General features: G+C 55.8%; 2 protein-coding genes across 3 annotated transcripts in view; one reads left to right on the forward strand and one right to left on the reverse strand.

The window, feature by feature from the left end:
• Nucleotides 1-1,241: 1,241 nt before the first annotated feature.
• VIL1 (villin 1) lies at nt 1,242-7,556 on the forward strand. The gene is made up of 20 exons (XM_035331404.1): nt 1,242-1,308; nt 2,252-2,353; nt 2,635-2,709; nt 2,822-3,018; nt 3,247-3,355; nt 3,496-3,606; nt 3,702-3,904; nt 4,391-4,469; nt 4,558-4,656; nt 4,748-4,901; nt 5,012-5,112; nt 5,197-5,334; nt 5,458-5,616; nt 5,705-5,884; nt 6,026-6,171; nt 6,255-6,399; nt 6,646-6,834; nt 6,938-7,006; nt 7,086-7,220; nt 7,302-7,556. The coding sequence occupies exons 2-20, from the start codon at nt 2,279-2,281 to the stop codon at nt 7,413-7,415; spliced, it is 2,478 nt and encodes an 825-aa protein (XP_035187295.1). The 5' UTR covers nt 1,242-1,308; nt 2,252-2,278; the 3' UTR covers nt 7,416-7,556.
• Nucleotides 7,557-11,193: 3,637 nt separating this feature from the next.
• The window catches only part of USP37 (ubiquitin specific peptidase 37), a 32,408-nt gene continuing 22,956 nt past the window's right edge, over nt 11,194-20,645 (reverse strand). For both annotated transcript variants that reach the window (XM_035331403.1, XM_035331402.1), the window contains 6 exons: nt 18,568-18,734; nt 16,736-16,796; nt 14,740-14,855; nt 13,318-13,387; nt 12,806-12,944; nt 11,194-12,002 (listed from right to left, as the gene is read on the reverse strand). In XM_035331403.1, the coding sequence (XP_035187294.1) occupies nt 11,915-12,002; nt 12,806-12,944; nt 13,318-13,387; nt 14,740-14,855; nt 16,736-16,796; nt 18,568-18,734 (641 nt within the window). In that variant the 3' untranslated portion in view covers nt 11,194-11,914. The remainder of the gene's footprint in view (nt 12,003-12,805; nt 12,945-13,317; nt 13,388-14,739; nt 14,856-16,735; nt 16,797-18,567; nt 18,735-20,645) is intronic.

The raw sequence follows: 20,645 nt of genomic DNA on the forward strand, positions 1-20,645 counted from the left end.
GCGGGGGGAGGTTGTGTGCCTTGGCCCCACGCCTCTCCTCCTTAATGAAGTCTCTGTCCTCCCCGTGGCTGCGCTAATTACTGAGTTCATTAGTGGCCCTGCGGGGCTGGCTGGGGGGCCCCAGAAAGGGGCTCCCCGCTGCTGTCCCCCACCCCTGTGCCACCAGCGGGCTCAGCCCCGGGACACGGCCACCCAGCGGAGAGCGGCCACCAGGGTCCCCCCCAAAAAACTCAGCCCCGCGCCCCCCACGGGGGTCTCTGTGCCAGGTAAGGGGGGCACGGCGTGGGGTCCTGCTCGGGGGTGGGAGCTGGGGGGTGGAGGGAGCTCCCCTTTTTGGGGGCCGATGTCCCCCCGGGCCGGCTGAGCCCTCGCTGTTCCCTTGGGGCTCCCCGGGGCCACGCGGGCGCAGGATGCGGCTGCGGCACGGTGCTGGCTCAGCAGGGCAGGGGCGATAAGGCTGTGACAATCCCGCGATAAGCACGGGATGGGCGACGCCAGGGGCCTGCCTGTGCCCGGTGGCAGCGTTACGTGCCCCCCCCTGCACCCCCAGAGACACCCTCGGGCCACCGGGCAGGACGTTGGGTGGCGAGGGATGGGGACAGCTCAGCCCCAGCACATGGGTTGGAACTGGGGGGGAGTGGAAGCAGGTGAGCCCCATCCTGGTGCTGCTGGAGGGTCCCCAGCCGCCTGCTGCGGGTGTCCCTGGGGTGTCCCCGCTGCCCGGCCCAGCCCCAGGGGACCCAGCTCGGTGCGTGCAAGGCCACAGAGCGAAACAGAAAGCGAGCGGCGACGGGCAGGAGCCGCCCCGTTCCGGCTGCCCCAAGGCTGGGTGAGGCACACGGGGCACTTGGGGCAATTCCCAGCCCTCTGCGGGGTTTCACCCAGCCTGGGGGGGCGAAAAGGGGTGCTTCAAGCATGGCCCCGTAGGGCTTGGCTGCTCCGCATCCCCCATGGTGGGGTTTGGGAGCGTCTCCACGTCCCGCTTGCTCCCCAGCTCCCACCGGGACGCGGCCATTGGCACCTGCCTCGTCCCCTCCCTGTGCCACCAGTGTGGGCTCACACCCACGGTGCGGGCAGCGGGTGCCACCCTGGGCCCAGCAAGGCCCGGGGCTGTCATTACCCCGTGAGTAACGGGGCTCCCGGGGCGCCCCGAAGCCTCGGAGGGATGCGGGGACCTTGACTCCGGGGTGTTCCTGCCCTTATATGGTGAACACGGGCAGGGACACTTGGGGACAAAGGTCCGCTCGCTGCTGGCACCCCGGCACTTCGCCTAGGTACGCGCACCTTGTGCCCAGCTCCGCGGGGAAGGTGAGGGGATGGGGACGGGGGGACGGCACGTCCCGGTGCCACCGCTGCCGATGGCATCGGGGTGGCGTGGGGACAGGGCTGGGCAACGCGCCCGGACAGCTCTCGGGGGGCTGCGCTGGGGAGATGCCCCCCCGTGCTCTGTGGGACGGGGACGTGGCTGTCTGGGGGCAGAGGAGTGGGAACGGGGTGTTCTGTGGGGTGGGGTGGGGCAGAGGAGACCCCCCTGATGGGCACCACTCGCCAGGCGCACGGGGAGTGGGTGCCCCATGGTGGGTGCCCCATGGTGGGTGCCCGAGCCCCCCGCCCGCTTGCCCTGCATCCCCTGGGGGGCATGGCCCAGGTGGGGGTGTTGGGGACCGCCGGGATGGTGTGGGACATGGGGGGGGGGGCTTGGGGGCTTGGAGGGATAGGGGGGGCTTGGCAGGAGGCAGAGCCCGGCAGCACGGTGGGCAGGGGGTGCGCGGTGGGAGGTGTGGGGGTGTACGTGTGCGTGTCCGTGGGTGTGTGCACACTGTGCAGGTACGAGTGTGCCCGCACACCCGTGCGGGGCCGTGAGCGGTGCTCGTGCCACGCGTGGGGACAAGGGGAAAGGGGCCATCGTGCAGCGCTGTCACCCAGGTGTGGCCGCTGCGCCGGGGGTGTCCTGTGCACAGGCAGCGGGGTGGGACATGGGGACGTGGGGACACCAAGGGGCCGTCACTCCCATGCCCCTGCCCACCACAGACCCTGGCACAGTCCGGGACCCCCACCGGTGCCGTCAGCCCCCGTGGCACTGCTGGGGGGCTGCACCCCGCTCGGTGCCCACCGCTCTGGGCCCCCCTCGCCTCCCGCAGCCCCGCGGGGGGTTCAGGGCAGCAGATGGCCCGGCCGGCTGGCCGCAGCCCAGCCCTTAATGAGGCCGCCTGCCGCTACCGCTAACGAGGGTGCTGGCGGCGCCCGGCAGGTCCCCTTGCCTGCAGCAGCCAGCACCATGGCGGAGCTCAGCGCCCAGGTCACCAGGAAGCTGAACACGACCACCCCGGGCATCCAGATATGGAGAATCGAGGTGGGTCCGGGGCTTGGGGGGGGGCTGTCCCCTGGGTGAGGCACGGTGCCGGGAGGGGGGCACAGCGTGGGTATCTGCTGGGTGCCTCCGAAGGGGTTGGAGCCCCCTAAGGGTGGGCGGCTGGGGGGGCTGCAGAGGGAAGACCCCCTCCAGGCTCCTCTGCATACCACCAGTGCCTGGACCGGGGGTGTCAGCGCTGGGCACAGGGTCGGGTTTTGGGGCTGGGCACAGGGTTGGGGTGCCTGCCCCCCCTCCTCACGCAGGGTCCGTTCCTCCCGCAGAACATGGAGATGGTGCCGGTGCCCACCAAGAGCTACGGCAACTTCTACGAGGGGGATTGCTACGTCCTGCTCTCGGTAGGGTGCCGGGGGGGGGGGGGACCGGGGGTGCTGCGGGGCGTCCCCCTGGCCGTGACGGCCCGGGGACACGGGGCGCCCGGCCCTTCTAGCGGGGTCCCCTGTCCCACAGACGCGCAAGACCGGGAGCAGCTTCAGCTACAACATCCACTACTGGCTGGGCAAGGAGTCGAGCCAGGACGAGCAGGGGGCGGCCGCCATCTACACGACGCAGATGGACGAGCACCTGGGCTCGGTGGCCGTGCAGCACCGCGAGGTGCAGGGCCACGAGAGCGAGACGTTCCGCGCCTACTTCAAGCAGGGGCTCATGTACGTCGGGCACCCCCCCAGCCTCCAGGGGGGTCCTCAAGTGGGGGGCGGCGGGGAGGGGTCCCCCGTGGGCATGCCTCTGCCCTCAGGTGCTGGCCCCGGGGCTGGTCTCGCTCCAGGCACTGCCCGCGCTGCTGAGGGGGGTCCCTGCGCACAGAGGCGCGAGGGGGACCCCGCTGGGGTGGGAAGGGGGGCCCAGGGCTCACAGCACGTTCACCCCCCCCCCAGATATAAGAAAGGTGGGGTGGCCTCGGGCATGAAGCACGTGGAGACCAACACCTACAACGTCCAGCGCCTGCTGCACGTGAAGGGCAAGAAGAACGTGGTGGCAGCAGAGGTGAGTGAGGGGACCGAGGTCACCGCCCTCCTCAGCCCCCAGGCGGGGCAGGGAGGAAGGGTGCGGACACCGGTGGGAGGGATGCGGAGAAGGGCAGGCAGGGGGGGCTCACATCCTGCCTCCCCCCAACCCCGCTGCAGGTGGACATGAGCTGGAAAAGCTTCAACCGGGGCGACGTCTTCCTGCTGGACCTGGGCCAGCTCATCATCCAGTGGAACGGCCCCGAGAGCAACCGTGCCGAGAGGCTGAAGGTACTGCAGGGGGGGGGGGACACGGCCGCCCCGCGCCCCCAGCCCCGGCGCTGGGCCCCCCCCCCCGGCCGTGCTGACCCCATCCCCGGGGGCAGGCGATGACCCTGGCCAAGGACATCCGGGACCGCGAGCGCGGGGGGCGCGCCAAGGTCGGCGTGGTGGACGGGGAGGACGAGGGCGCCACGCCGGAGCTGGTGCAGGTCCTGCTGCAAGTGCTGGGCGAGAAGCGGGACATCAAGGCGGCCATCCCCGACAACAAAGTGGACCAGATCCACAACAGCTCCCTCAAGCTCTACCAGTGAGTTGCTGGGGACGGGCCGCCCTCGGGGGCTGCCAGGGCGGCGCAGCACCCTGCATCCCCGGCACGGGGTCCCACAGGTCCCTTCCCCGAGGACAGCCGGGGGGAAGGGACAAAGCCACGGCGGGGGGACAGGTCCCTGGGGTGCCGTTGGAGCAGGGGGAGCCCCCGGTGCCCACGGGGTTGGTACCCGATGTGCCACCGATGCCTTCAAACACAGCAGCACGTCCCTGGTCAAGGGACTGTCCCCGTCCCCTCTGACACCCCCGTCCCTCACCACGGCCACTTGCCGCATGGCACAGCAAGCTGCAAACCTGTCTGCCACCGTGGTGGGACCAGGGGGTCCCTGGTACCCGCTGGGACTGGGGGGGCAGTGGGGAAGGGGATGGGGAAGGGACCCCCCAGCCCTGCCACCCCAACGTGGGGCTGGGGAGGGCGTTTCCCAGCCCTGCTCCTGCCCTTCCCTCTTCTCTCTCGCCCCTCCAGCGTCTCCGATGCCAGCGGGAACCTGGTCATCCAGGAGATAGCCGTTCGGCCGCTGACTCAAGACATGCTCCTGCATGAGGTGCGTCACCCGAGGGATGCCCCTTTTTCCTGGCAGCTTAATTAGGACCTTGGCAGGTCTTAATTTCTGCCGTCGTGCCCTCTCCCAGGACTGCTACATCCTCGATCAAGGCGGTCACAAGATCTTCGTGTGGAAGGGCAAGAACTCCAACAAGGAGGAGAAGCAGCAGGCAATGAGCAGGGCCCTGGTGAGTTTTTGGGGCCGTTGATTTGGGGATCGCCGCTCCCAGGGTGGCGCCAGGCACCCCAAACCCGTGCCCTGGCTCTGGCTCCCCCCAGGGCTTCATCAAAGCCAAGAACTACCCGCCCAGCACCAGCGTGGAGACGGAGAACGACGGCTCCGAGTCGGCCGTCTTCAGGCAGCTCTTCCAGAAGTGGACGGTCCCCGCGCAGAGCAGCGGGCTGGGCAAGACCCACACCGTGGGCAAAGTGGGTGAGTGCCCCCGGGGGCCGGAGCCGCAGGACGCCCCGGGTCGGGCTGGGGGTGCTCGGGGGGGGGGGGGTTCCCCACGCCCCAGGCTCAGCCCTCGCGCTCCCCCGCAGCCAAGGTGGAGCAGGTGAAGTTCGACGCCACCACGCTGCACGCCAAGCCCCAGATGGCCGCCCAGCAGAAGATGGTGGATGATGGGTCCGGGGAGGTGGAGGTAGGCTGGGGAGATGCCGTGGGGCGCAGGCGCGGCGGGGCTGAGGATGCGGCGGCCTCACCAGCGCCGTCCTCGTCCCTCCAGGTGTGGCGCGTGGAGAACCAGGAGCTGGTGCCGGTGGACAAGCGGTGGTTGGGCCACTTCTACGGCGGGGACTGCTACCTGGTGCTCTACACCTACTACGTGGGGCCCAAGGTGAACCGCATCATCTACATCTGGCAGGTGAGACCCCGGCCCCTCGTCCCACCATCCAGCGGGACGGCGGGGGGCTCTGCTCCCGTGCCCAAGCCCGCGGGCCGTCCCCCTCCCCGCCGGGTATCCCAACGAGGGACGTTCCCCGCCCAGGGCCGCCAAGCCAGCACGGACGAGCTGGCCGCCTCCGCCTACCAAGCCGTCATCCTGGACCAGAAGTACAACAACGAGCCCGTGCAGGTCCGCGTCACCATGGGCAAGGAGCCGGCGCACATGATGGCCATCTTCAAGGGCAGGATGGTGGTGTACGCGGTGAGTGGGGGCCGGGGGAGCAGCGGGAGGGCCGGCCGGCGGCACCGGGGGTGACGTCCCGTCCCCGTGCCCTCCCCGTTGTCCCCAGGGCGGCACCTCGCGGGCAGGCAGCACGGAGCCCATGCCCTCCACCCGCCTCTTCCAAGTGCACGGCACCAACGAGTACAACACCAAGGCCTTCGAGGTGCCCGTCCGTGCCTCTTCCCTCAACTCCAATGATGTCTTCGTGCTCAAGACCCCCAGCTGCTGCTACCTCTGGTATGGGAAGGTGGGTACCGCCCCGCGCTGCCGCCGGGCACTGCGGGGCTGCAGCCCTGGAGGAACGTCTTCATCTCCTCCTCCTCCTCCTCCTCCTTCCCGAGCGGACGTGGTGGGGACGGGTGACGGAGCGGCCGTGCTCGCTCTGCAGGGCTGCAGCGGGGACGAGCGCGAGATGGGCAAGACGGTGGCCGACATCATCTCCAAGACGGAGAAGCCGGTGATCGCAGAGGGGCAGGAGCCCCCCGAGTTCTGGGTGGCCCTGGGGGGCAAGTCCCAGTACGCCAACAACAAGAGGTACCAGCTCCCCGCCCCCGGCGCCCCGCGGCGTCCCCAAGTCCCTTGGCCCGTTCCCACCACCGCCGTGTCCCCCCCTCCAGGCTGCAGGAAGAGAACTCCTCCATGCCCCCCCGGCTCTTCGAGTGCTCCAACAAGACGGGCAGGTTCCTGGCCACCGAGATCGTAGACTTCACTCAGGATGACCTGGACGAAAACGACATTTACCTGCTGGACACGGGGGACCAGGTGCGCTGGGGGCAGCACGGGGGCAGGGGGTGCTTTGATCCCGCAAGCCAACGTCCCCAAGGGGGGGGGAGGACCTGCGACACCAGAGGTGGTGGGATGGGAGCCTGGAAACCCCCTCCCCGCTGTTTTTATCCAGCCCCCTCGCTCCAGGGATGGGTGCCCAGTGCCCATCCCTGCGTGTCCCCAGCCACGGGTCCCCAAGGGCCTTGTCCCACCCCAGTGCCGGACACGGTGACCCTGCCGCAGGTTTTCTTCTGGATGGGGAAAGGGGCCAACGAGTCGGAGAAGGAGGCGGCGGCGGTGATGGCGCAGGAGTACCTGCGGAGCGACCCCAGCGGGCGCGACCTGGACACCCCCATCATCGTGGTGAAGCAGGGCTGCGAGCCCCCCACCTTCACCGGCTGGTTCCTGGCCTGGGACCCTCTGTGCTGGAGCGTGAGTCACGGCGGGGGGGACCTGGAGATGGGGACCTGGCTGGGACCTGGCCCCGGCCAGCGTCCCGGGGTGGGGGCACTGAGCGCTTCTGTCCCCCTGCCAGGACAAGAAATCCTACGAGGAGCTCAAAGCCGAGCTGGGGGACAGCAGCAACATCGGGCATCTCGTGTCTGTGAGTGTCACGGGGACGGGGGGACCGCTGGTGGCCTCGGCAGGTGGTCCCTGATGTGATTCTGTCCCCCCCCCTCCAGGGGCTCACTTCCAAGGAGGTCTTCACGGCCACCACCACCCTGACGCCCACCAAGCTGGAGACCTTCCCCCTGGACGTGCTGGTGAACACGGCGGCCGAGGACCTGCCGCGGGGCGTGGATCCCAGCAGGAAGGAGGTGAGCCGCGGGGGGACTCTGGGGGGGGGCACGGGTGGGTGAAGCCCCGCAGCTTGAGCTCAGCCTCGTCTCTTCCCCCAGCAACACCTCTCGGACCAGGACTTCCAGGCTGTTTTCGGCATGAGCCGCGTTGCCTTCGGCAACCTGCCCTTGTGGAAACAACAGAACCTCAAGAAGGAGAAAGGACTCTTCTAGGGCCGGAGCCCCCGAGTTTATCAGTGATAAATAAATGGGTTTGGAGCAGGGCTGTGTCTCCCAGCCCCTAAACGCAGAGCAGTTACGGGGCTGATTTGACAAATAAAAGACACTGGGGGCACGTAAAGGCTGCAGCATGGTTCTTGATTTGGCACCAAGACAGCAAGGGGACGGCCCCTCTTCGCTCCCCCCAGCCACGGGTCGCTCGAGGGGATGCACAGAGGTGGGGCTGGACTTGCCCCAGGTCCCCGGGGCCAGCCCTGCTGGGGAGCTGGGGCTCTTCTCCCTTCCCACCTCGGCGCCTGCTCCGGGCTAAAGGTCTCGAATACAGCCCGAGCCGCTCCCTGCGTTATCAGCGGGCCCATGCATAAAGCTCAGCAAATACTGGCGGTACCAAAGGTAAAAGCCGGGGTAGGGGAAGCGCGGGGACAGCTCCTGCTGGGGACACCAGGCACACGGCAGCTCCCCGGGGCGGACGGGCAGGGCTGCGGGAGCGCTGAGGCACGGAGGAGGTGCCACGGGGTGCAGCTGTCGCCTGCCTGTGGGTTTCAGGGTGCTCTCCAGGGGCAGGCTGCCGTCTGCACGCCCCGGGACACGCTGCACACGCAGGCAGGATGGCACCAGGCAGCGGAGCAAAGTCCCAGATAAGGGCGAAGCGGGAGGCGATGCGCATGCAGGGCAGAGGCGTGGTGCCCGTCGCCTCCAGCCCTCACCGCGTGGCAAGAAGACCCCACACCCAGAGAGGGTTAATAAAGAGGTTTTAATTTCACAAAAATCTATCTACACATCATTTAAAAGGGGGGGGAGGGAACGAGAGCAAAAAACGTAAATAGGAGAGGAACAGGTCTGCTAAAACACAGAGAAAAGTGCTGCTCCACATCAGCAGTGTAAAGAACCAGAAGTCAGGCAGGAGGCAGGCACCGAGCCAGGCACGTGGTGGCCCCGTGGCAGGTCCTCGGCCACACGTCCCAGGGAGCCTCCGGCGTCACCACGCGGGCCTGGGGTCCAGCAGCGTCGCTGCACGGACGGTAGCTGCCAGGGGTCCCACACCCCTTTTTCTCTCTTTGGCAGGCGATTACAAGGGTAAGAGCTCCGTGAAAAGAAAACAGAACAGCCCAGTTATTCCCAGTCCCCCCAGCTCTCTGCTGCCCAGGCACTGCGATAATCTCCACGCGCCCGGCGCCGGGGTGAAGCGCAGCAGAGCGTGGGGCGGGACGATCAGCCCCTCCTGGCGCTAAGCGCTGCGGGCACCACGCCGGGAGCCCCCCCAGCTCCTGGGGTAGCCGTGCCGGGAAGGCAGATGAGCAGGCAGTGGTCGTTACGCTCAGCAGGAGGTGCAAGGTGCCGCCACTCGGAGCCCCGTGGCTCCTGCTCCTCGGGTGGCGGGCGGCAGCTCCGGCAGGAAACCGGTCCTGGCTTGGCACAGGCTGTGTGCAGCCCCGCGGGGACCCGCACCCGGTTCACTGACACAAGTGTTTTTGCATCTGTCAGGGCAGAGGAGCAAATCGCGAGCGTATCTTAAGCAGTCACACGATGAAGGGGAGAGAGGAAAGGCAAGATGGGGGAGTTCCTTGTGTTTATATGCTGAATCACACCTGGACTAAAAGCTGACCTGATTCAGGAGCGGGTAAATGTTTAACCTCTGTACAACCGCGGAAAAGCCCAAGGCCGGTTTGTAGCGTGTCAGACCCGTCAGGGTTTCGCAGAGACCGTCCTGCCCCATCCCCACTCCGCTGCCGCCCGAGGAACCCTACGCTCTTCAGCTGGCCTGGCGGGCACCTAGCAGCTGCCGCCGCGGTAAAGGCCAGGAGCGTCTGTACGGCTTTCGAGTCATTTCCTCTCCAGGACAGCCAGTGCTAAAAGCCCGCACGCGTGAAGGGGCTGCCCCTGAGCTTCTCTACCTACCCATAACCCGGGGTGGGTCTGCCTCCTGGAGGGGCCGACCTTTCTGAACTCCGTGCTGCCACAGCGCACGGTGGGGAGGTGCCCGCGCAGGGCCCTCGCTGCTCACACACTCCTCCTCCTCCCTGCTGCTCCCGGGCGGACAGAGGGCTGGCTCCAGCAAGGAAGGGGCTCCACGGACACTCCTGCCAGGGCGATGGTGAGACTGAGCTGCCACGTGCCAACAGAAAACAACAGGCTTAAAGTAATTCACCGATGTTTGCAAATTCTTGGTGGCTAGAATATTAAACGAGAACTTTGTTTGCATGAAACAAGGAATGCTGGTTTCAAGCATCAGCTTTCTCACCTCGTTCCAAAGAAGAACTGCTTTTAAACACAAGTTAGCGCACTGGGAAGTCGGGCAATGTTTGCTTTTATTATAAATTAGCTGGAGTGCAGCGCCTCGAAAACATCCTTACCACCCAAAAAAGCAGAGCTGACTTCTGATGCTACAGGAATCCTGGTTACGTACAGCACTAGCGTAGGGTGTGCCTGGGGGAAACAGGTTTGCCCTCTGGATGGAGCAGTCTCTTTGTCACGTTTCCAGGGGCAGGGGCGATCGGTTCAAAGGACAACTCCCGCATCACCTCCTCTTCCGACTGCCCCCAGCTCTACCAGAATTGGTATCGACAATAGAAAAGTAGAATGCTCTGTAATAAATTAACATATATGCCGCCTCGGCTGCATCTCACAGGAGAAACGCTCCGCCGTGTGTTCACAAGCAGACGTCCACTCCTAGCTCAGAAACCAGAAAGATGTCACCCCGACCAGGTCCACCAGGCTGGCCTGGACTGGAAGGTCAGTCAAGTCTTTTCACCACCCCGGGGCCCTCAGAGGTCCCGGGGAGGACTATGAGCGGCGGCGGCTGCTGCTCTTTGCTGCGCACAGAGGTGAGGAGAGGCCACTGAGGTAGCAACCCCGTGCCAGCCTGCTAGGAGAAGCCCTGGGGGAGAAGTGCCCACGAAAGAGGCGCCTGCTGTCTTTTTACATCGATGGTTCTGTCTGCTTTGCTTCAGCTGGTTTATTCCTGAGAAACTCGTAACGATAGTTAAAAAAAAACACAACAGAAACTATCTCGACAGCGTTTTTTTTTTTTAAAGAAGTCTTTCACCTCTAAAACTCAAGCTGCAAAAATCAGAACTAGAGGCCAAAACAAGAGTAACTACTCTGCTTAACAGCGACAATTTCTCTGAAATGAGTAAATGCCAACGAAAGGAAACATCTGCCCCTGCTAACTAAGTGCGAAGGTGCTCAAAAAATTAAGTCACTAGGCTTTTCTTTCCCCCTGCTGAAACAAGCTGTAAGATGAGCATCATGACTCCAAATCCAATAAAACTCTTCTTTCTAACCGTGCTCTGTTAATGAACACGAGCTTTCTGAAAGCTTTCCACCTGGCTTGGTTTCAGTCTGAGCACTCCGCACTCCTCAGGGCAGCCACCAGATAGCTGCAGTGAAATCCCTCTTTCGCTCCCGGGATGAGGGAAGCCCCTAGCAAGACCCTGGTTCAATTACAAAGAAATTCAAGTGTCAGGCAACAGCCTGCAGACCTTGCCTTTTCTCACCGCCTCACTTTCACGATGACCCAGGCCTGCGCAGAAAGGGTAACGCTAAAGCACTCCTTCCCTCCAAGGAGGCAAGACGAAAAAGTGGCTGTGGTTCGCCTCCTGCTGCTGCTCTCCGTCCGCCCCAGCAGCTTCAGTCAGAGTCGGATGGAAGCGGCCCCTAAGCAACGTAACCAGCGCGAAACACCGCGCGCCTCGAGGGAGACCTCTCCTCTCCAAAGGGTCCTCAGGAGGAACACTGCAATGAAGGAAACGCAATCACATAACGGAGCGCGTGAAATAAAAGAGATCGCATGTATAATCTCATCGCTGAAGAGGGATGACAGTGAATGGCGTAACAAAGGCAGAGCTGCCACCGGGTATGCAATACATTCCACAGCACCAATAGTTTGTTTCCTGGAACCGCATGTAAGCGGCGGAGCGCTCACAAACCCAGGAATGTCAGAACGCATCAGCTCGGGTGATTCCACAGCGCCGGTTAGCGAGACGACTGCCAAGAGCGTACTCGGTGATCTGGGTTTCCAGTGAAAATTACTAACACAATACACGCCAGGTTACAGAACCTATTGCTTAAATTGCTCTTGGAGGAAAAAAAAAAAAAGAAAAAAAAAAGCCAAGTGATATGTAAATCTTCCCCACTCACATCTCGCGGGCAAATGGGCTTTTAAAGTTGAGTCTCTTTTTGCACTTCTTTGTTTTTCAATCAGTTTACGAGCAGCTGTAGTCTTGTGGCTTGATGCAACTCTTTAAGGCTCCATGCTGACAAAATTGTTTGAGGAACAATAAAAACTTCACCACAGGAGGATTGCTCTGGGACGTCAAGGTTTAAAAGTGTGGTTCGGGCCCAGGACTTGCACAGATGGTTCAACGAACGGAGTGTCCCATATTTCTAACTTCTGTCTCTTGGTTTGGCCCTGAGCTGTTTGTTACTCCTGCGTGTCTGGCACAAGTTCAGAATCTTTCTTGCTCCTCAGGAGGAACAAGGTGCTTTACTCTTCACAGAGGCTGACGGATTGATCTTCCTGCTTCCATGGTAAGCGGCTGTGCATTTTTTTCTGTTTCTAGTAGCTCATCGAAGATGTCCCTAGAACACAGGGAAAGAGCGATAGTGAAATTACGTAGTTAGAAACTGCTACACAAGGCAGCCCTGAGGGAATCAGCACCTGGACCAAATCCACTAACTCAGCGTCACGGGCTCTGGCAGAGAAAGGCGTCTTATCTGGCATTTCTAAGTAAGGCTCCCTGAATCCCCAAACACTCCTTTTCATGTATTACAATGAAAAAGATCACCGGTAAGCCCCTGAGAACGGTAACAACACTGAAAGCAAGTCCAGGGTAGTAATAGGATCTGGAGGAACACAAGACACAGTCTGTAGATCAAGTAGCATCCTTTACTGGAACAATCAGAAACGACAGAAAAAGGGGACAAACTTTGAGGCACGAAACCCTTCTTCAGCTGTGTGCCTGAAAAAGCATTACTTCTATCGACAAGCCTCATCTTGCTCATGTCCTGAGATGACCGGAGCTGCAACTACACAGCCACTAGGAGCAGGGATAAGGCCATTTACGAATGTCACAGCACAAAAGGAAAATAAAAATCTCCGTTGCGATTCTTGGTGCAAATAATGCATAACTGAGACAGCAAATCCCCTTTTTAATAGATGATTTAGTGCATCCTTTTAAAACCTTATGCAGCAGTGATTCTATGCCTCTGAACTCACAGCCCTTTAATTTTGTCATTCTGGCTTGTAATTCTGACTGGAATGTCTTCTGACCAATCCAGGGAGACGATCTGCATCCCCCCAGAGAGGACCAGAGAAGCAGAGGGGCACACTGTCTCACAGGCAGCATGTAGGTACCAGCACCGTAATTCCCCAGGACACCTACTTGTGCATGTAGAAGAAGATGTAGCCACTTCGGTCTCTGTCACACTGAACTGTGGTCTCTAGAGTTCTAGACACTTCCAGGTCGTTGTAGGTGAACCAGGACTGCTTCTTGATATCATAGACATCGCTGATATAATGACCTTGAAAACAGAGAACGCACTTCTCTTTGCACGCTGCAGTCCAAGCCGTAAGCGGGTTAGCTAGGTTCCCTGGTCCAACAGCCTTCACAGGATTTAAACACTGAAACACCCTTAAGGTCCTGGGCCCTGTGCCTTTCCTGGCCAACAAGCAGGTGACTGGCTCAAGCAATGCCACAGATGCCATAGGCAGTACCCCACTCCCACGTCGCCGTTAGGTACCACAACATCCCCACTCCGCTCCCCTGCCAGCGAGCCATGAGGAAAGATCTGTTTTGCTGTCCAAATTCTCTGCAAATAACCGTGCTGTGGTAATTCTGTAGCACGGATTTTTAATCTCGATAGGTGATGAAGAATAAAACATAGCATCTTTTACCTGAAGATGATGTGCTTCCGATATGGCTGACGATGCTGATGAGGCGATAGGAGTGAGGCAGCTCTCCTGTCTGAAAACAAAGTCTGATTACAGCTTTTAGGCATTCCTCTTTGTCCCGTGTAGCTTACGGACAACACGATGTATATCCAAGACAAGGGCTTTGGCTACTGCCTTTAAAGCTGAAACCCCAGCAAGGATTACAGCAACAGACACCCCGGTTCAGAGCCATGGAAGAGTTCTTCGAGTGCCAGATTTGGCACCTGGGACAGGACAACCCCAGCTATACGCCCAGACCAGGGGAAAGGGATCTGGGTGTTGTGGTTGACAGTAAGTTGCACGTGAGGCAGTGGCGTGCCCTGGCAGCCAAAGGGGTGTCAGGCCCAGCACTGCTAGCGTCCAGGGGAAGGGACTGTCCTGCTCCGCTCTGCGCTGGTGCGGCCTCACCGCCTGTACTGCGTGCGGTTCTGGGGCAGGCGCTGAGCTCTGCTCTCTGGGGCAGCGACAGGACCCGAGGGAACGGCATGGGGCTGGGACAGGGGAGGGTCAGGCTGGGGGTTAGGGAAAGGTTCTGCACCCAGGGGTGGTCAGGCACTGGGACAGGCTGCCCAGGGATGTGGTCACAGCACTGAACCTGACAGAGTTCAAAAAGCGTTTGGGCAACGCTCTCAGACGCACGGTCTGATTTTTGTGTGGTCCTGTGCAGACCCAGGGGTTGTACTCAGTGATCCTCGTGGGTCCCTTCCAACTTGGGATGTTCTAAGTAGTGGGCAAAAGTTCCTCATCATATTTTATCTTTCAGCAAGCCAATAAAAATGCAAAGAAGCCAGGCTGACCTCAGAACAGATGCTGACATGAGCTCTACACTGCAAAGTTTCCTAAACAACCACTTCCTGAGCAACTTCCACTGATGTCAGAATCAATCCGCCAAATAAACACAGAAAAGCAAAATGGGAGCAGCACACTTACTTCGGAAATATTAAATGATATATAGATTTGACAGCTAATACCAAAGATATGGCCCAGATTCTCTCATCCTGCACCTGTAACATCTGCAGACAGTGCTCTCTTTATATGCAGGAGACGTGCTCTGCCGATGCACTGACAATAAAACTAACTGATGCTAATGGGCTTTTGAAAATCATTTCTTTATCTTTAAGACCAGGAAACTTGATTGCTATGATTGGTGATACTCTTAAAATCTAACTCCTGGTTTAAGAGTAAGAAAATTGATAAAGAATTGTAAAAAAAATATATATATATAAAAACCAATTAGGTATTTTTCTGTCTTTCCATTTTTCATTATAAAGGAGCTTTCTAAGACTAAACAAGTACGTCTGCTCCTTAAAACTACCCCTAACACTAAGCTGATGGTGAAGGAGGGGGTATATTTCTCAGTTAAACTTTTGGAACCATAGATCACACCTCAGCGTTTCTTTTCAGCTCTTCTGCCTCAGCTTCTGAATACTCCATGTCAAGAACATCCTCATTTCCAGAGTCTTCATCGGAACCAACGCTGTCCAGGAGGGAGCTGTTAAACTCTAAATAGCATGGAAACAACAACGTTGTGTGAGAATCCGCAGTGCACACAGGAGTTCCCAACAGGTTGAGGTATGTTTACCTTTGTAAACAGGTACAATAAAACACTAACGCTACCAGCTTCCTTCCCATGCAAAGCAGGAGATATTGGAATTTCCAAATGAAAACAATCTCCCCCTTCCCCAGCTTGCAAAAGCAATCCTTACGGAAGGTATCTTGGACTACAGGATTAATTTTGGCACAGTCTCTCCAATACTCTTACAGAAGTGCGCTGTGACAGTGACAGATGGGTGACAAGAGAGCAGTCAAACACCCAGGTCTCTCCAGAGCACTGGTGGTCTGCAGCCAGAGCCGACATTAAAAGAAGCGCAGCCAGTTGGGTCAGAGAACTGTAAGCTCAGCAACGAGAAGCTGTGAATTACAGTTTGAAACTGTAAGTTGCATTAACAAAGTGCAGTTTTCAATTAAAGCTGGCATCAAACTGCTACCGCTGGCAGCAGGCACCTTTTCATTGCTTTCAGTGGTACGAAGGCTGCTCGCCACAGGAACTTCCAGTTTGCTTGGCTGAGCAAAACGCAGGCAGCGCTCTGCAAAGAGCCGGAAGGCACCATGCTCCCTGCACACGCTGTTCCAAACCGCCTGGGATTCTGCAGCTACCCGACTACTCTCAGATTTTGTACAGAACTCATCAGGAGGAGCGGCTGTGCTTTCACTACCTAAATTAAAGCTATGAAGTCCTGCGTGGATGAGAAGTTGTGGAAGTTTATAGATTAATCCCTTTAACTGAGAGTATTTGACTGCTTCGTTCAGACTACGTGAGCTAGAGTACTGCCCCGCCAAACACAGCCACCTCGGTAGGCCTCTGGAGCATTTGGCACAGGTACAGCAAAGCCCCCTTCCACCAGCCGTTCCTGGATGACAAGTGGGTCTTTGAAGGCAGCACTGCTGTGAACCCAAGACAAATTCTACCAGCTCTACGTCCAGGATTATTAGCATCTCCTTAAATTGCTGGTGGATGCTTTACACATGACACGGCAGCCAGCTGGGAAGCACAAGGCAACGCTCATGTGTAAGTCAAGCGACTGCAAATCCGAAGGAGGATGGATTTCTAGCCTTAAATCCCTCCAGGCCACCTGACTTGGGTTTACAGTTTTCAGCTTACTGCTCCTCAAAAGCAGACACGGGTTCATTCAGTAATAGCTGAGGGCCTTTAAAGGTGCCTAAGCAACTAAGAGTATCTTCACGCAATACTTCATTAGCACCCCCTCTCCCATTCTAGAGCACAAAGTTTCTCTCTGTTCCGCTTTGCTCTGCCAGATTGTATGAAATCGCTGACATGCCAGCCTCACACAAATGCTAAGCAGTGCCTGAGGCTCACCACACTGTCTGGATTTGGAAAGGACAGTGTATTTGTGTGTTCCCCCCCCTCCACAACAGCCAAACCTTGCAATGAGGTCCATCTCCCTCCCATCCTGTCAGACAGATAGGACGTTTCTTCATTTTCTTGGGCAAGGACAGTGCATTAATGAGCACTAAAATATAATGCAAGCACGAAATGATCCTTAAGCTGTGACTAGAGCCATTAGCATGCTGGCTTCTGCTGGGAACACAGAATTTCAAGGTCCGTTCTGCTATATACATTGAATATATAAACACTCAGAGAACAAACTCGGTCGTTTTTTATACCAAGTTTTTTTCAGGCATTTGCTTCCACAATGGAGAGCAGGGAAAGCTGACCCGATCAAAGCCAAATACAATTGAGCCTACACCAAAAGGGCACGAAATCCCAGCTGTCGTACAGACATTCAGGAGCTCTACTCATACACACAGACCTATTTTCCCCTCAAAAGCAACATCCTGGAATAAGTTAAATAAGCTTCACCTTGTAGACTTAATTCCGTGGCTCGTTTAAGGTCATCATCCTCTTTTTGTTCTCGTGCCTCCTGATGGGAAGAGAACAGAACTTAGCTCAATGAGACAGTTCACTGTTTAAAATTCTTGTGGTGCTCTTTTTCCATTGAAACTGTGCTGCTCTGGTTTCTACAACAAACCTGACATTGTAAATTAAAGGTTCTGTGTAAAGGAATGTTTGCAACCAGCAAGAGTCCAATGTTCCTGTCCAACAGAACCTGGGACAAACCTTCATTAAGGCTTGTCAAAGCTTCTGAAGTTTGGTATGCAGCAGAGCAAGTCTCTAGTAACACCGAACGCTTTCTCTGGATCGTTGATTTGAAAAGCATCTGAATGAATTTGTAACCTTCGCTAAGGAAAGCTGTCACTTACACACAAAGCTCCTCACACTTCAGCAAAATTTAGACTTCTGCCCAGAGCCAACTGTAGACAGAGTCATTAAACTCTGACAGATTTTATTATTTTTTAGCCGTTTGAAATGTTCTGTGTAACAGCTGTAATTCACAGAGATGCGATGAAAAATAAAGACACCACTAAACAAAAGGGGATTAAAAATATTACCATTAACAAGTAGGAAAGAAACCTCGAGTCTGTCAACAAACCCTTCTAATTTTTGGGGGTAGTATTATGCTCGTGTTCCTTCCACCACTCTTGATAGCTACAGCAAGCCAGTCAGTAATATTTAATGTGCTGGCTTGATTCAGAGCTTGAACGCTTCCTGTGTACCTGAATGCAAAGCCCTAACTACATATTTCAAATCAAGATAACCACAGCTACCACATTTTCATGCCTGAATCATTAGAATAGCAGATTTCCACTTCAGAACTGTAGCACACCACCACTCAAAAGGCAGTTTTACATTATTAGCATGAGGCCTTTTATCTCACAGTTTCTAAAGTGCTTGGGAATCTTTGTTCAACTACTTAGTGTTGCTGAATCAAAGCTACATCTGGCGTGGAACATACCAACCAGCACCTCATAATGAGCAATGGGAGAGAAAATCCAAGAGCCATGGAAACATCAGATCTCATAAGGGAAACCATGACAGCTTTAGTATCAATAGAGAGCCGACAAGGGCAGCTATGTAAAGAAAGACCTGGCGGAGAGTCTGCTTCACTCTGAGGGGCAGAGTTAAACTTGTAGAAATCACTCACGGGCCTTGTAAATCAAGTGGAACACGGATGGTTAGCAGGCAACCCAAGATCCCAATTCTTTTCAACTCCAATTTAAAGGACTGTTTTTAGACCAAATTATTCGGGAACCTTTTTCTAACATGGAAGTATCATGTAATTGTTCCTTCTCTATAGCCTTCACTAAGCATCTCCTGCTGGTGATTACCAGAAGCAAGGTCCTAGACTACGCAGATCTTTAACTTGACCTGGTACAGCTATTCCTAGCATTTGCTTTGAAACCGGTTTCTTTCCCTTTGATTCTTGGCAGGACCTGCTGCAGGTCCTTCAGGCAAGAAGCAGCTGCCAGGGAAGCTAAGGGTGGGCATGTCAGTTCTAGATGACAGCTAGCAAGAGTTTAGTTTATCATAATTTTTACATAATGTTACAGGCCAGTGTATAAATGTGCACAGAAGCTTTGAGAAATCTGCAGGCTTGTATTTTGCAAAGTACATACAAAATGCACCCAAATCTATCCAGTGCTGCCACTGTACTGACAGTGGAGCTAGAACATCTGCTTCTCTCAGAAGAGCAGCAGAATCCTTTTACAGCTGTCTGAACACAAGGTTTTCTGCAGCTATCAGGTTTCCGCTGCTGGGGAAGACAACTCAAGGAAGCAAACTTTATTTCTTACTTGTTCTTGAAGGCTTTGAGCCAGTGCCTGCTGAAGTTCTTGTTCTTCCCTCTCTCTCTCCATATCGTACTGCTGCAGCCAGTCAACCTCTCCCTGGGAGCCTTCCGGAGTTTTGTTTTCCTTATTCTCATCAAAATCTTTAGTTATCTCAGTGAAATTGGCAGGACCTAAAGAATCAGAAAGTACAGTTATGCTTTTCCGGGTCTTCTGTTTGTTACTAGCTCAATCCTCCTTAACCACAATCCTTGCAGCACAGTGACATCTATTGACAAGGAGATATGAGCCACAAAAAATAAACAAAACAAAAAGTCAAATGGGAAAAGCTTTAAAGGGGAGTCTTATTTTAAGAGGTGTACGATGAATCATTTGATTAATGCCTGAACTAGTCTTCTTAGTCTTTTATGCTCACTCAAACAGCAAATTCAACTAAAGGAAGATGTCACAGACCACTGGCCTTTTGCAGCCACGAAGCTGACACTTGAATTTCTCTAGGAAAGAACCATGGATTAAAAAAAAATAATTTGCATTGCATATTATGCCTCAGAGTACTGCAGGCAAAGCTACAATTAAAGCCAAATCATTTGTAAGACTGAGGGAAGCACAACTCTCAAGCCCTGTTTCAGTTTTTCAGCTTTTTTGCTTCAGGTTAGAGTTAAATCCTGTGAACGCTACCTGTATCTTTACAAGTGCAAGAAGATTAGAACTTTATCAGCAATCTTTGAAGTGAACATTACGTCTGAAGACTTCGGTGGGGGAGGTATTTAGTTTGTTCCAACTTCTGGAACAAACACCCATTCAACCACTGCACACATCTCCTCTAGTTGCAGGACACTTTATTCTGTTTGCTTGCAGCTGCGAAGGAGTCAAGACCTGCTCCAAGAGCTATCGTGCAGCAACATGTGAAACTTTACAGTTTTGCCCTATGCAGACTTCAACATCTGCTCATTAGTTACTGGCAAGGATTACACAAGGCGGAGTCTCAGTATCTATGACCTCTTAAACACAAGACCACCAGAACCAGAACTATAATCCATCAGTCTAATCCTCTTAAGCTGAATAACAAAACAGAATTTGTTACATGATCTTTGCTGTAAGAAACACTCAAGTCACAAAACTCTTATTTGAGGGTCTTGTAGAAGAGAGATCTTCTGTCATATGTAAAGGAGCCAGGGTCTTACTTTCTACCTTTATGGAAAGTACCACAAATAACTCAGTGTTTACAGAAAAAAAAAAAAAGATTACTAGTGATAAGAATTGGACCAAGTTAAATCTTTCATGTTTAGAATCACCTTGCCTGATACAACAAAGCATCCTTTGCAATTAAGCTTCCTTTAAATATAACATCAGACTGCAAACTCAATAGGTGTTACATTTGACTGCCATAACTGGTAACTCAAAACACAGAGGTACGTATCAGATCGGAACAACAGACAACATGCTTTGAACAGCACTTGTTTTTTTGGCCATACAACAAGACAGAAAGCTGAAGACATTGCTGAGTGTTTAACCAAATTCTTAATCAGAAACCATAGGAACTTCTATTAAACATCTGCTTTTTACTTAAATGTCACACTACAGCCCCCAAATAATTGCATCATGCCTTTCAAAAGTAACCTGACGAGACGCGTTTCTGCAGCCCCACTCTCACAGCTCTCTTTCACGCAACCATAAGTAACAGCGTGTATGAAGGAGAGCTCAAGCAAGGCTGACCCACACACCTGCTGTTCTTACACTCTGCCTTCCAACACGAAGGCTGTCAAGAGTCATCCAGTGAAATAAGTGTGCTTTAATGTAATGTAGTAGGTTTCTTTTTTATAAAAAAGTAATATTTAACCTCCTGTCTCTCATACGAGAAGGAAAGCATGTTGTTTTTCCAAACTAGTGGAATTAAATTCTGAGTGAAAGCATGTAGCATGCAACAAATGATAAACACTTAAATTTCCTTCAGCCAATTAAGACACACAATTTCCCTATACCGAGATCAAACAGTCTCCTCATACTTAACTATGTATCTGGGTCAGAGGCCATGGTTTGCATGCTGAGTCTCTTATGCTCACTATCTCACATGAAAAAGAAGT

Source organism: Oxyura jamaicensis, chromosome 7 (genome assembly GCF_011077185.1).
Source record: "Oxyura jamaicensis isolate SHBP4307 breed ruddy duck chromosome 7, BPBGC_Ojam_1.0, whole genome shotgun sequence".
NCBI lineage: Eukaryota > Metazoa > Chordata > Aves > Anseriformes > Anatidae > Oxyura > Oxyura jamaicensis.

What these genes read in the sequence shown, in the direction of transcription:
- VIL1 (XM_035331404.1), top strand. Translation starts at nt 2,279, where the DNA reads ATGGCGGAGCTCAGCGCCCAGGTCACCAGGAAGCTGAACACGACCACC. An exon ending in ACCGTGCCGAGAGGCTGAAG is followed by an intron (nt 3,607 to 3,701) that starts GTACTGCAGGGG and finishes CCCCGGGGGCAG; the next exon opens with GCGATGACCCTGGCCAAGGA. An exon ending in GCATCATCTACATCTGGCAG is followed by an intron (nt 5,335 to 5,457) that starts GTGAGACCCCGG and finishes TTCCCCGCCCAG; the next exon opens with GGCCGCCAAGCCAGCACGGA.